This window comes from Lagopus muta, chromosome 1 (assembly GCF_023343835.1).
Source record: "Lagopus muta isolate bLagMut1 chromosome 1, bLagMut1 primary, whole genome shotgun sequence".
Taxonomy (NCBI): Eukaryota; Metazoa; Chordata; class Aves; order Galliformes; family Phasianidae; genus Lagopus; species Lagopus muta.
The window spans coordinates 6,985,826-7,000,973 of NC_064433.1; the positions used below are offsets into that span (position 1 = coordinate 6,985,826).

The 15,148-nt window shown below is 48.1% G+C and overlaps 1 protein-coding gene across 9 annotated transcripts in view; it reads right to left on the reverse strand.

Moving 5' to 3' along the window:
• The window catches only part of FRMD4A (FERM domain containing 4A), a 355,674-nt gene that overhangs the window by 8,476 nt on the left and 332,050 nt on the right, over positions 1 to 15,148 (reverse strand). For all 9 annotated transcript variants that reach the window (XM_048962839.1, XM_048962846.1, XM_048962854.1 and 6 more), the window contains 8 exons: positions 14,187 to 14,320; positions 11,938 to 12,060; positions 7,827 to 8,055; positions 6,612 to 6,668; positions 6,147 to 6,384; positions 5,696 to 5,860; positions 3,110 to 3,969; positions 982 to 1,078 (listed from right to left, as the gene is read on the reverse strand). In XM_048962839.1, coding sequence (XP_048818796.1) covers positions 982 to 1,078; positions 3,110 to 3,969; positions 5,696 to 5,860; positions 6,147 to 6,384; positions 6,612 to 6,668; positions 7,827 to 8,055; positions 11,938 to 12,060; positions 14,187 to 14,320 — 1,903 coding nt within the window. The remainder of the gene's footprint in view (positions 1 to 981; positions 1,079 to 3,109; positions 3,970 to 5,695; positions 5,861 to 6,146; positions 6,385 to 6,611; positions 6,669 to 7,826; positions 8,056 to 11,937; positions 12,061 to 14,186; positions 14,321 to 15,148) is intronic.

Genomic DNA, 15,148 nt, shown 5'->3' on the forward strand with positions numbered 1-15,148 from the left:
ACTCACAGACGGTGCTGGAGTACAACCAGAGGTCAAATTTGGTCATAGGTGACCAAAGAAATTAAAGAGGATGAGATTTTCCAGTGGCTGCACAGGGAAATGTTTACAGAGTTAACTCTCCTAGTCCCTGCTCACAGCTCAGGGGATTGTATCTGTTCTCTTATTCCAGGGCTGATGGGATTTCGAGGACGTTAGCTGGAAACTTTCTAGCGGTGTTCACCAAACCCAACTTAATTGTAAAAATCTGGGACGCGCTGAGTTAGATGGGATCTGGAAGTGATCTTTATTTCGTGTGACAGGGTAGAGTTACAGAAGATTGCTAGAGAACACTCAGGAGAGCTTGCAAAAGGCTTTTTGTTTGCTCCTTGAATTCCTGGCCTCACAAGGAGGTGTGCCCAAGAACCCAATTACTGGATTTACATGAGTAATGGCTACCTGCACCTAATGACTCGCTCATGCTTTGGTGAAGCACACTAAGTTAGTGGTAGCTGAAAAAAGTTGCACTTCATAGTCATTAGGTCACATTACTGGGGAAAACCTTGTAGTAAAACGTGGTTGCTGCACACACGAATATGGTAGGCACCTAATCCTGCCTTGACAACAGAGATCTTAGGCTGGACAGCCGGCATGTTTGCTAAAAGAAAGACCAGCTGTTTTGACTGATAGAAAGCTGGAGGAAGGAGATGGTGCCCAAGCGGGAAGAACCTGCAAGGCTTCTTCCACTGCCCATCCAGCATGGCTTGGGAGCAGTGCTGCTGGGTGCAGGTGGCACTGCCGAGCTCGGTCAGCCCAAAGCGACCAACTGGTGGCAGGCTGGACACACCTGGTGCAAGCGTGGGCTACTGAGCACCTGCAAAACGTTCCCTGTACCTGTGCTCTCCCTTTGCCTGTGTGCTGGGAGGTTTTTCCTGAGGCTAGCAAGCTTTCAGCTTCCTGCACTGAATGAGATGAATCCTCTCACCCAATCCCCATGACACTCACCCAGTCTGCCATGCAAGAATGTGGTGGGGACTGCCTGGTGGCGTGGCTGCAAGTTCACTCGATGGTGTTGAACTCCTCTGGCTGTGAGGTAAGGCAGCTGAAAAACAATGAAAGGGTGGAGAAAAAGAGCTGGTGAGATGAGGGCACAAGGGCTAGGGTGGTTCAGACCATCGGCTGATCAGACCAGCAGAAACATGTCCAGCTGTGAGTAAGCACGGCCAGGGAGTCAGAACTCATCCAGCTTGAATATGGCGTAGGAGCAGCCTGCCTGGTACTGGTCCTGCTGTGTGTCATGGGCTGCATCAATCTTCAGCTCTGTGGGAATGCTGTTTCAGCCCTGTCTGGGAGATTCAGCATCTCTCCCAGCATGAGAGTTGACTGATTTTGCTCCTGTCACCACTATCTGGACAGCAGAACATGGCTGTATATCTTCATGACCTCAGGCCTTGTCCTGCTGCCAGGGGTGTGAGAGCACAGGAGATGCTCCATTTCCTGAGGAGGCAGGGCTGGTACTGGCAAGAGCCTGGACAGGTACACTGCTTCATGTGCAAAGGAGGAAGACAGCTCTAGAGATTACAAAAGCTAACACTACCTCACTGTGCAGTTGTAATAAGGTGAAGTTTGGCTTTGCTGACCCTAGTGGTATGGGCCCAAAGGAAGGCTTATCTGACTTTAATGAAGCAAGAAGCAAGACAGACTAAAAATCCAACACTGGCAGTGGTTCTCAGGGGGGTTCCTCACTGAGGGTCTGGCAAAGATATCCAACTCACCCATTTTTCTTTCTCCTCAAGTCCATGCAGTATTCACTCTCCAAATTTAATACCTGCCCAGAAGTGCAATCCTCTTTAAAGGACAGCATGAAGTCCAGTAGATATGTGTCGGCTACAGCCAATTAGCTCAACGATAGATGTTTCTACCTGGCATCCCCTTCTGTGCTGTTCATTTTTTTAGCTGCTGCCAAATGGCACTTGAAGAGAAAAACAAATTTTAATCTGCTCCCTGCAGCTGACAGTCCCCTGGGTCAGTATCCTCCCATAGTTTTAACGGGGACTGACTGAGAACGCAAAGCCAGCCCGTACTGCTGGATGGTCACAGCAAGCCATGGGTGCTGCCCAGGCATCCCATTTAGATTTGAAGACCCCCTGGGTGTGAGAACAGACTGAATGGCAGTGCCTTGCCCCCCTGAACTCCCTCACTATGCTTTCTAGATTTCCAAACTGAATTAGTATGCCTCTCAAACCAAAGCAAAACAAAGCCTGAGCGTTCATGTATTTTCTGTTGCTGGCTTATTAATTAAAGGAGGGGAAGACTACTTCTCATATTGAGACACAGAATGGTACCAGCAGTTGCCTGATTGTGTCTTGGTGTACATCTAGGCCTTCTACAAGCACAACACATAAATCACCCTCTTATCAGGCAGCTGTGAGCATTGGTGCACTCAAGGCTATGAGGTACTTGGGCAGTGGCTTAAGGCATAAGGAAAGGAAGGGAAAAATGGCACAGATTCTGATTAAGCAGCTCTCCATCTCCACTGGGCTGGATTCATGTTTTTAGCATGCCCTTGATATCTACAGATTGGACTGTCCAATGGTGACTGATGGCCAGTAACTATTTCACCTTGGTCTGTTTTGTAACTATTAATTTATTTGGCCGTTTTCTTACTGTTGAATATTAACAGCACAGAGATGTACAAAACTCTACATGACAGATATATTACTGCACAAACTCAAGCACTGAATCTCAGAATATTATCAGCACAGTTACTGGAGTTGCATGGGAAAGCCACGTATCAGCAGTGCAGAGATGTCATCATGCAAACATTTCTGCAGGGCTGGGACACTGTCCCCACTGAACTCTTAACCTTCCTCGTGCCTTTAATGTTTCACCATGGGCACACATTCTCCTGGATGGCACCGAGGCCCTGTGTGCTCCATCAGTCCCCTCGCTGTTCTTACTAAAAGTGATTACACTGTGGTTTCTCTGAGTTTGACCAAAAACCCACCGCACGCTGAGGAAAGGCTCAGTAAAAGCACGGCTTTGGGTTCCTCCCTGTCTTCCAGGCCTGGCATGAAAATGGGCTGCACGAAACCCCTGGCCCCTCACCCCCTCACCCAGGACAGGCTCTCACCTGATGTTGCTTTACACATCTGAGGCATTCTCGTGACCCTGCTGTGCGCCACAAAGGTGCTTTGAGAAGATGTGCTGTACTGGGAGCTGCTGTCCGAGGAAGTGGAGCTCGTGTGCGAGAGGCGGCTGTGCTCCTTGTGGGAGGCTGTGGACCGCTGGTACCAGAGCCGCAGCTCATCTGACACGGCAGTCCTACCCGAGCCCTTCTCGTGGCCCTCCCTGCCCAGAGATGGAGTCCTTATGATTTGGGAGCGGGAGGGGGTGAGCCGAACAGAATCCGCTTCGTCCCCATGCCAGTTCTCCTTAAACATCCCCCCCGCCGTGTAGGAGTTGGAGGTTTTGAATTGTGCTTTCACGCTGTAGTGTCCCTCCTGGTCGTTCTCCAGGCTGCGCACCACCACGGGTGTGGAGCTGCCCTCGATGTAGAGGGGATACTCTTTGATCCTGTACTGGGAAGAGGGTTGGCTCTGGCTGTGCAGGTAGACCCGGTGGTGCCCTGTTCCGTTCCTCGCAGCCAGGTTGGGCATGCTCCCTGAATTGGAAGAGACCAGGTTGCCTGCTGATTTGTGCCTTTGCCTCTGCCGCTCTCTGGCTTTCGATGGGGAGTCCTCTGCCAGGGTGGAGTAGTTGGGGTTCATCTGAGCAGGGTAGTAATGCTCAGAGCTGGAATGGCTGGTGCAGGATGAGCAGTCGTCCATGGGGTCAGAGCCGTTACTGCTACGAGTCCTTGGGGTGTAGAAATCGGGGCTCCCTGTCTCATTTTCTGAGCCGAGGAGCTTGCCTTGTGACTCCAAACTGGAGCTCCGGTGTCTAAAGTGCTGAGCTAAGCTGTGCAGTCTGGTCGGGCTGATGTCTACTGACCTGCAGGTACCAGGAAAACATTCAAGTTGGTAAGTCACAAGGACAACGCACTTCTCCCTTTCTGCACACATTTGGTCTCATTGGAAAGGGAATTTGGGGGCAGCTCTTCCGGTTCTACATGGGGCTGCTGGCTGCAGAGCAACCTGTTTCCCTGCTGTTGGGTTTGGGACAGTTAGGTCCAAGTCTGGCTCCTATCCATTCTCCTTGCTGGTAGTATTCAATCTACAAGCTCAATTCTTCTGTGACTTGCCAGGATGGGAAGGATCCAGCATGAAGGACAAAAACTGGTGAGCTCATGGCGGAGCCATGGCAGAGCTGTTTGGACCAGCACCATCCTGGTACTACCAGGTTTACTTTGCTGCAGCTCTGCAAATCCCATCGCCTCAATGGTGGGATTCCCTTGCAAGTGGCATGTGAATCCCCTGCACAGCTACAATTTGACTTGTACCTTTTCTGAAATTAGTGGCAGAGATAGAAGGACAGACTGCCCATATTTAGCCCGAAACACAGTGACTCTACCCTTTGAAAATGCCACCTTTGTGAAGCAGCTATGTTTTACTGGGGCCCAGCCATGGGTTACATGTATAATACAGTCAGTGGGTGACAGCTGTTGAGGCATCCACCTGGAATCACAAATTTACAAGGCTTGATTCATGGCCAAGCCTGGGTGGTCTCTGTTCATCCCAGCTGCTGGGAGAGCTTCAGCCATCCGTTCAAGCAGCAGGAACACTGCCCTGTGAGGAGTTACGCACCCGAATGACAGATGGCCAAGGCTGGGGCATGCAGCAGACCTAGCGATGGTTGTTGCACACACCCAAACAGCCCCTAGCTGGTCAAGGTCTTCTCAAGCACGGTGCCAGGCTTTTTTCTCATGCAGCTTAGCTCCAGCCTTAACACTGTGCTCTTATAAGTCATCTTCAGCCTCAAATTTGTAACCAGTGTAACACAGGGCCTTGATACCTTGCATCATTTCTGTCTGAGTCTGATGTGCTGGCATTGCTCTTGATTTATGCCATGCTACAGGATGCTAGCACTACCACTAACAGCACATAGCTTTGGCTCAGCTCTGCTTCTCTCACTGTCCATGAAATTTACCACAAGAGCAAAGTAATAATGAAGCTGAACAGTTCCTGGTAAAAACTGGGATTAAATTGGGCCATGAACATCAAATCATCACTACGATTTGAAGTCTTTCCTGTCTCAACCCTGGGATTATGTCACTGTCACCTGGGTCCTTGGGTGGATTGCTTTGTGCAGCCTCTCTCCGCTTGAGAGCACACACATATAAACGTTTTATATGCCACCATGAGAGAGTACTTCTACCTAATATTTTGTATAAGAAATGAAACAGTATGTTATCTCCAGCTGGAGCCAGAAAGGACTTTACTGCAGTTTAGCACTATCATCACATCTCTTCTGAAGGTTGTGTGTGGTTTATAGGGCCTATAAACAGTAAGTGGGACAAGGAGCTCCAGTAGAAGAAAAGCTTCATTACTTTGAGGGGGGAGATAAGGGGCAGGATCAAGTTTAACTGAGGTGATTTCAGTATCTCAGTTCAGGAGAGATTCTATGATAACAACAGGGCTCAAGCATCTGGTATGAACAGGCCTGCTTTGTGTCCTTTCCTGAATGGCGAATTAATGAATATCCTGGGGGATGGATAAAGCAAAGCACAGTTATTTTAGGGCAAGCAAAGTGAGCCTGTTGTGGAGCTGGGAGAACTTACCGTGTGGAGTGGACGTAGTGTGGACTGCGTACCCGTAGATCCGGCGTCGAGGGCATGCTGGACTGGGAGTTCCAGTGGGGAAGGCTCCGGATGGGGCTGTTCTGTAGGGAGCTGCTCCCCCCTGCCTCAGCACAGCTCCCGGTGCTGGGGAACCTCTTGTGATTGCTGCAGAGCAAACACTTGGCTTCAGTTCCTGGGAAGGAATTTGGGGAAGGGGCTCCCTGCCTTATTCCAGGTCCCAGGCACATGCCTGTGATCTCCAGAGTAAGGGGGAGTGGGGTCAGATGCTGCTCTGAGTCACGCCACGTGAACGCAGCCTGCTTTTTATCACATCTATATTACCTCCAAAGCCTGCATGTCTCCTTTTGGTAAGAGATGGTTTTGTAAGGATTCACAGACATTCCGTCTGGGAGGATGTCTGCGTGATAAGGACTGGAGATAGCTGGCTCACCTGGAATGACTGTGTGAGGAGCGTTTCTTGACCTTCTCATAGGGTTCATCCAAGGATGACTCGCTCCACATCTTGGGTTTGATGGGGGACTTGTCATAGTCGTTGCGGTGGTAATGCATTTGGCGGAGGCCTTCCAGTGACTGCGGAGGCGGAGGCCTGTTGTGCAAGGGTGGCCGGGGTGGGAGTCCTTTGTGTGGGGAGTGGAGAGGGGAAATTGTGCTGGTGACCTGAGAATCCTCTGTCAAGAGAAGAAGGGAAAGAGGTGATGGCTATGTGACCTTCAGTGCTGGCCCTATTTCACGGGACAGCATCATGCCTTGCTCGCAGGCAAGAATGTTTTCGGTATTAGCAAGTTTGAATGGATCATTACAAAGAAAAGGCCCCCCATTTTGAGCATCAATCAGGAATTCACACATCCCTCCCCTTTTCCTTCCTGCCCTCTAGAACATACAGCAGCCAACATACCATCCTCAAGAACAAGGGCATCCGAGAGGGAGCTGTCTTCACTGGCAATGTTTCCTTCTGAGGAGAAGAAAAAGATGGTCAGAGGGTCACGAGAATCGCACTGACCAAACTGTGAACCGTGCCGTGATCTTCAACCAGCTCCTGGCCTTAAGCAGTCACCCACACCTTCCTCTCCTCAAAGCCACGAGACAATGATATTCCTATAAATAACTGCCTCAGCCCACTCAGTCTGAGGGCTGAGCTGCAGGCCAGGCCTTTTGCTAGCAGGCTGCCTTTCAAGGAGCTGCTAACTCTTTTTCAGTTAATGGGGATTAAGGCTGAGTCACAACAGTGAGCTGAGATCCCCAGCGGATGTGAAATGGCAACCTGCCAGCAGGCAGACTTTGTCTGCTGAAGATCCTGGGCCTTAAGGCCCACACTAGGTACCAGCTCTGTGTAATTCAGGGAAACACTTTCTGAGTATCCTCTGCAACAGCAGATGCAGAAACTCTCGTGTTCCAGGCATGCATGTATGAGCTGCCTCCCCCATCTGTGTCCTCACAGCTGTCTGTCATCCCTGCCTGCAGCATGACTTGGTACCCAGGTCACAAATACAGCAGCTCTAATCTCAGCTCCTGCTACAAAGGCACAGAGAAAGCTCTGTGAGTTAAAGAGAAAGGGCAAATTCAGCAAGGGAGAAAGAACCACAACAGAAAGTTAATGGATTTCATGAAAAACCAATCAACAACCCAGTAAACCATAAAGCACCCTGAGAATTACACTGTAAAAATATAAAAAGAAAAACAGCATTTGAACACAGCAATGACACTGCCACCACTGTGATTTTACAGATGCCTTTCAGCTAGAGAGCTCACCCCAATCTGCTAACATTAATTACATTTGTACAGTATTACTCCAGGGATGTTAACAGAACGATTTTATAGGTGAACAAAGGAGTCACAGTCTGCTTTCCTGATATCCTTATAATCTACAGCATGATCCTGTGTCTTGTCTTGTGAGCCAGCATACCCCTAGAGCACAACACAGATCCCAGATGCCCATCTGACAGCACACGGAGAGGATAACCCAACTTCAGCACCCCCAGGGCCCTCTAGGCAGGAGAGACAAGAAGGGGAGCAGAATCTCATATGTCAAATATGAGAACAAGGCCAAAATTATTGCTCGTTGTCCTCCACGTACCCTTTTGGAGCGCTGTGGGTGCTGAGCCCCACTTACCATCTATGATCAAGGAAGCTCTCTGGGTTGGCTTCTTTCCAGATTTGATGCGATACTCATTGATGGCGTTTTCGATCTCCTGCAGTTTCTTCAGTGCATTCAGGTAGGATGTCTTCCTCTGCTTCTTCAGCTTTTTGCTGACATTCGGGTCACTCGCCAGGCGCCGGGCAGCCTCTGTGATCTGGGACTGAATGGCAAACTCCCTCTCCAGGCGTTCCAGCTCTGCCTCCTGGGAAAAGGCAAGCAGATTCTGGCTGCCACCAAACTTCTGGCTCAGCTGGAGAGGAGCTCCCCCTGAGTCCAGGGGCCTCCAGCAAAGGCCATCAGGAAATCATCCACCAACAGGTTGCCCAAAGAGGTGGAGGAGGCCCTGACCCTGAAGACATCCAAGGTCGAGCTGGATGGGGCTCTGAGCAACCTGATCTAGCTGTAAGTGTCCCTGTTCACTGCAGGAGAGATGGACCAGACGATCTTTAAAGGTCCTTTCCATTTCAAACGATTCTATGGTTCTGTGACTCTATGCTGCTCCTCTCATCCCAGGGCCTCCCTAAGCAGACCCACCTCACTCCCCCTGCCCACATGAGTGCCTGGCAGCACAGCTGGTGGAAGGCACAACCCACACACAGAGGATGTGAGTGCTTCAGCCCCAGTTCTGCCGTGCTGTTTGCCTTTTCATACGTTGGCCCACTTCAGTGGTGCTCTACCAGTGACTCATTCAACCTTTTACATCCAACTCCTACTCATTCCCTCTCCCTGTTTCCCAGCTCCACATTTGAGCCTGGTTTGATAGCAGTGCTATCTATACACAGATGCAAGGCTACAGTTTTAACCTTCTTGACAAGCTTGGCACTCAATGACTTCTTTGGGTAAGAAAAGGTGAAGAAGGGCTAATTCCTCCCTGGTGCATGACTGTCAAAATCCAGGAGAGTAGGAGCTGAGGTAATTATGGGCTGCCCCAATGCATTACACTAGGAAATTGTCCCCTCAAGTTACAAGCCAGAAGGGTGACTTCAGAGCAATCAGAGTCTAAGCACATTTTGTGTATGCCAAAAAGGGCTTGTGTATCCAACATCAGCTGTTACAGAGTGTCAGTAGAATTTTTAATTCTACAGATAACTGTCTCTTAGTTATCATCCCAAATCAAGGGATCTGGGTCAGTTTATGCAAACACAGAAGCTGATACAGCTTGGTCTGCGCTGGGACCTCAAGCTATCATTTTCAAAGACATTTGTTTTGTGTAGTGAATTCAGCTACCTTGGAGTTCTTGTTGTTCATCATCGTCAGGTTTTGGTGTTAGTTTGCTGATAAAAAGGGGAACACCACACATTGCATAATGGGGGAGAAAAGCCAAGCTCTTCTACTTCCAGTGAACTGTGGGTGTTCAGATCACACTGACAGACACACTGCCATGGAGATCTCAATTACGCAAATTCAAATCCTTTCTCTTCATTTAGTAGTGGTGTGCTGCAAGAACGGATGCTGCAGGAATTAATCAAACAAACTGTTCTCTGAAGTTTTTATTTTGGGCTTTTGGCTTGGAAAAAGTCCTTTGCTGTCAGTGGTGAGTCAGCACTGCCTTGAAATGACAGCAATCGTTTCTGAAGACTGAAGCAACCCCTCCATCTTTTTAGCAGAACCTTTTTTTTTTTTTTCCACTGCAGAGTTTATAAATTTATCAACACCAAGCCTATTAAAAGTGGATTTGACACAACAGAGTTTGAAGGCCTGGAAGCTGGCTCACTGCCTTCTTCAAAATCCTTCCCAGAGTCGGGAACTCCAGACCACGTAGAGGTGATTACCAAGAACATTAGAAGCCTACTCTGCAGTTTGTGTTCTGGTGAAGGTCTTATTTTAAAGTTATTAGGAGTTTGGTGCAAGCTCTCATTTCAAGCCTTCACAGATTCAGTTCTAAATCATTCAATGTAACTAAGTGAAAAACATCTTAATTTTCTTCCCAGCCCTAACCATCTATTTTTCATCCAGTGAGGCACCTATGAATAAAGCCTCAGAAAATGAGGGATATCACCTGTTTTCAGAGGGAAGTGCCTTGCTTCAGGTCCTTGTCATAGTTGGTAATTTCAGTTCTGGATTTATGGGACTGGAAGAGAATTTCACCTTTGTTTTAAATTGAGTTTCTAGAGCTTGCACTTGCTGAAAAGCACATGAAAATCAACACTGGCCTCTCTGAACTTTCTCAAACTGGCAGCCAAGTAAACACAGCCCAACATTATTCTTTGAGAACAGAAATTTATGGTTTTCAATACAGTCCTAAAGTTTGACAGATGAAAAAGGGGATAGAGAAAAGCTGACTCGGCGTGTTTGGATTGCTGGTGCCAAAAGGCAGAGTGCCTGCAGTGGGGCAGAACTGCTTTGCCTTCATGCTTTTCCCCCTGCTCAGCCTAGCTTTGCACTGTAGACATTCCTCATGGAGTGCCCCCAAAAACCGCTTAACAGAAATGAACTGGGGAAACCAGGGATCAGTTTTTAACACAGCAGCCAACAGACTGCAGGACCTGCAGGAGTAACTGAGTTAAACTGTGCTTCCCTTTGAAAAGCTTAATTAAATGTGCTAGTTCATGAATATTTGACTTTGGTGGAATTCCTCTCCCAGGCTCCATTCAGAACAAAACTATAGAGCTCCAGCTGTTTATTTTTTTCGGCAGAAGAAAAATGCCAACAAAACGACAGTTAATTCCCTGGGCCTTAAACCACACAGTCACACCAGCTTCAGGCTCTCCTCTTACAAAAATGAAAAAGAAACTCAAAACTGGGATATACACAAGTGTCTTGAGACAAATGTGTCCCTGCAGACAATGGCTCCTCTGTGAATCGGGGCCCGCCTTACAGCTGCTGCAGGCCTGTTTTCACAGCCACGGTTCAGGGCACTGACCCAGCACATTGTGGGAGCAAGGAAAAAGAACAAACACTCCCTAGCAAACTTAGAAAAAAACATAAATCCAGCTCCCTATAGGTAGGGACGGAGCCTCTTTTGTTTAAGGACTGGGGAGGTATCTTTTATGCTTTTATCTTGCTATTGCGGGGCTAAGATAAGTAATTGTGATGCTTTTCTCTCCTGCTAGGGGAGATCTGAGCTCAGATCACTGCTGAAGCAGAAAGCAAGTTGCTGTTTGTAGTAACAACGCAGGGCAGCAGCAGGGCTCAGATGGCTCAGGGGGCTCTCCATGTGCTCCCTGCTCACACAGGGCGCTACAGTTGGTCACCCGGGCTGTCACAATCCAGTTGGTCACCCTGGCTATTCCTGCTGCTTGTAGCACAGCCAAGGCTGAGCCCTGAGGGTTTAACCTTTACTCTGGACAAGCAACCTCCTCTGCTTCTCTTTTCTGAAGGGAATTAAAAAAAAATAATCTTAGAATCACCAAAGTTGGAAAAGACCTCCAAGATGATCCAGTGCAATAATCCATCTTCCTCTCACCAATATTTCCTAACAAGCTGTGTCCCTCAGTTCCAGATCTACATGTTTCTTGAATACCTCCAGGGACAGTGACGACACAACCTCCCCAGGCAGCCCTTTCCAGCACCTGACCACTTCGTCAGAGAAGTTCTTCCTCATGTCCAACCCAAATCTCCCATGGTGTAACTTAAGGCCATTTCCTCTTGCTCTGCCACTGTTACCTGCAAGCAGAGGCCAACCCGCACCTCACCATAACCTCCTTCTGGACAACTGTAGAGAGTGATAAGGTCTCCCCTGAGCCTCCTCTTCTCCAGATGAACAATCCCAGTTCCCTCCATAATACTTGTACTCCAGACCCTTCACAGCTCTGTTGCCTTTCTCTGAACACGCTCCATGGCCTCAATATCTTTCTTGTAGCAAGGAGCCCAAAACTGAACACAGTACTCAAGGTGCAGCCTCACCAGAGCTGAGTACAGAGGGATGATCGCTTTCCCGCTCCTGCTGGCAACAGTTTCTGATATAAGCCATGGTGCCATTGGCCCTCTTGGTCACTGGACACACTGCTGGCTCATAAAAAAGGCACTGTGACCAACTACAGTCACTTGAAACAGGAAGATTGTGGCTTCTATGCCATGCACACCAGATGTGGTAGCAACCAGAAGTGGGAACACACAGCTGGAAGGGAAGGTCAAATCCTACCTCTCCCTTAGGCAGGATTTTCTGCTCATCCAGTTTAAAGGCAGTTCCTATTCTTCTCCTTACAATGGGTGGCTCCTCCCCAGGATCGAGGGGATATTCTCGCGGCAGCTTTCCTGTGAGCTCCTGCAAGCAGAAAACACTGTTAGCAACCTGGGAAATGCTGCAGCAGAGTCCTGGCATGTGCAAAGCACAGTGCTGCTCTTGAATTGTGACTTTAAAATGACAGGCGGTCATTAACACCACATTTAGCTCAGGCTGATAAACACCCAGCCCTGAGAATGTGGTCCAGGCTCTGCTGCTGAGGGTGGGGAAGCTTTTTTAACCTAGGCACGAATAGAGATTCTGTTGCCTGCCCAGCACAGTTTGTAAGTGCTGCCCATCCCTTGGGCGTTGGGGTCTGGGGTGAACAGATTACAGCACGCATGCTTTCATCTCTGCTACAGGGTGAGCAGGAAAAGAAGAGCTTCTCTCTTCTGGGCTCCTTCTGCAAGGGAGATGACACCCCTGAAGCCTTCACTGCGCTAGAAAGTCCCACTGGCAACAGCCATGCAGGTTATGACCTGCACAAAAAATGTTCCCACCTGATTCATGATGTGTCTGAGAGGAATGCAGTGCTAATAGTCACTAAAAGCAGTGCCTGGTACCTCATTACCTGACTGATACCATTTCATGTATCAGAGGCCCTTCCAAGGCCAGGTGATGTCATGAGCAGCTTTGGAGCGATATTAGATGATGCTCTGTCAGATTGATGGGGTTATTTGTAAAAATTTGTTCAAAATTTGAAGCAAATCCCCCAGAACTGAGAAATACCTGGAACACGGGAAGCAGTGAGTGCCAACACTGAAGGTAATGTTTGTTGTTGTGTTGTGTGGATTTATTTGGAGTACAGAATACAGCCCCACATATCTGCATTAAAGGCATTCAAATGCCCAACGAAAAACACAGGAGTCTCACTCTGAGAACAGCCCAACTCCTCGTACTCAAAAGTCTCCCCATGAAGGACAAAAGGGTTTTGTGTTCTTTAGCATCAGCCTTGAGAGGATCCAGCTGGCAGAGTAACCTAAATCATCTGAATCCCAAAGAACAGCAACTGACCTCAATGTGAGCGCGCAGCTCAGGCCCTGCCTGCCCTGGCCTCTCCTCTACTCCCTAATGGGGTTTTTCTTTCTACTATTTTCAGGTCACTTTGAAAAGGGTCTGGCCTTTTCTGATCCTTCCTCCAAGCACTTTCCAGCTCTGTGCTGATGTGCACAGCCCCTTTTGCAAGAGGCACTGCTGAAACATCTCATGTGTCCCATTCTGGGTTGCCCTTCCAGCCCTGTGGAGTTCTTTCAGCTTTTCTTCTGTAATGTATTCATTTTGCTTTGATGGGGCTCTACGCACTGCATCCAGACACAGATTCATGCATCTGTTCCTGAGGATATCTTCTATACAACCCTGAACTTAATACAAAGCAGGGCACATGGGAAACAGTTAATGTCTTCTGTAAAAGCAACAAAATTGGAGCAGAACAAAATGAACGTGGGCTACCACGCAGCCTTCATAAGCTGAAAAGTATTCACAGGCACAGGTCTGAAATGTAATCTGAATTAATGAGTAACTGGAGTGGTGATGGCCTGAGGTAACCTGATGCCACTGCTGTGAATGGCTCTGGCCATGCTTATTTGATTATGCCCCCCACTTTTAACCCTTTTTTCCCCCTTGGTTCACCTTCCTCTCCCTGTGTTTTGAGCCATTCCCACAGCAAAGCAGACAGGACTAAAGGCAGCCTGAGAGGAAATGCTTCCAGCTGCAGCCTGCTGATGGATGAGCTGTAGGGTTGCAAGACTGGGTCAAACCCCAAGTGTCCATCAACTGGCTCAGTCAAATCATCCAGAGAAAGAAATAACACTTCTTAACAGCTCTTAAGGTGCTGACAGATGGGCTCAGGCCAACCCTATTGCAGCACAGTGAGGAAATAGCTCCTTTCTGTTAGCACTGTGCCCCGGCGAGGCATGGCTGTATTGCACAGCATTTGTGGCTGCACTGACGATGGGGCTGGAGTTGAAGTGAAGGCACTGGGCTGTGAACTCCTGTAACCGTGGCACGAGCAAACCTTCCCCTCTGTGCATTAGACCTAAGCAGTGCTAGCTTAGCATGATAAAGTCCTGGATGTCATCCTTCTGATGACTGCCACCTCCAAACAAAAAGCATGCTGTAAGGATGTACAAGCAACAAGTGTTAAGAGCTATAAAAGATCCGCTGCCTACCGCTTCTCGGAGACACAGTTTCTTCAGCTCTTCCAGGCGTTGGCGCAGCGTCTCTTCCAAGGCTTCTTGCCTGGATTTCAGTGCAGCCAGCATGTCTTTCTTGGCAGATTGAGAACTATCTGACTCTTGGGAACCTGTCAATAAACAATGACTTCACTGTGGCAGCTGACAGCAGAACACACATCTGGGATGCCTGTAATTGTACCAAAGCCTGGATGTGGTCTGTCCAAAACGAAATCAGGCTACGATACGAAGCAGGTGTTATACAGTTATGTTTGTTTACAGCTAATTCTTAATGCTTAAACTAACAGAGTGAGACTGGACAGAGGAATACACAAAGACATTCATTATCCAGAAAAATAAAAGCAGCAAAATTATTCCCGTAGAGATCCTAAAAAAATCATTCCCACGAAAGTTCCCAACAGCAAATAACAGCACACTTCACAAAGCCCTGGAGAAGCATTTTAGGGAAAGTAAGCCTAGGAGAAACCACTTTACAATGCAGATGGCTTCTTTAAGGGCTGTAATTACTCTAGTAGTAAACATTTAATTCAATCCACTTAAAGAGTCTGCTTTACAAGAAAAAACAACAACAGAGTAATGGAATAAAATTACTTAGCCAGATTCCTGTAAAAAGCACACTAAGCTGTAAAACAAAACCAAACAACAACCACCCACAGGTCTTTCCAGGGCAGTAGCTGCTGCTTGGGAAGAGATAGGTCAAAATATTTGAACTGGGTGTCCAAATGGCTTGACTTTTCATGTAGCAATTACCCAGTAACTTCCACCACTACCACTTCTTGGTACAAATCCAGAATTAAGTCAGACTCCTAATCAGAGGTCACAACAATTCCTAACTTCAGCTCTTTAGGGAAACTTATCAATGGGATTTCTGATTTTTCATCAGTTTGTTAGGGATGATGCATCAGTTCCTATCCAGCTTCTTGCACCTCAAAAAAGAA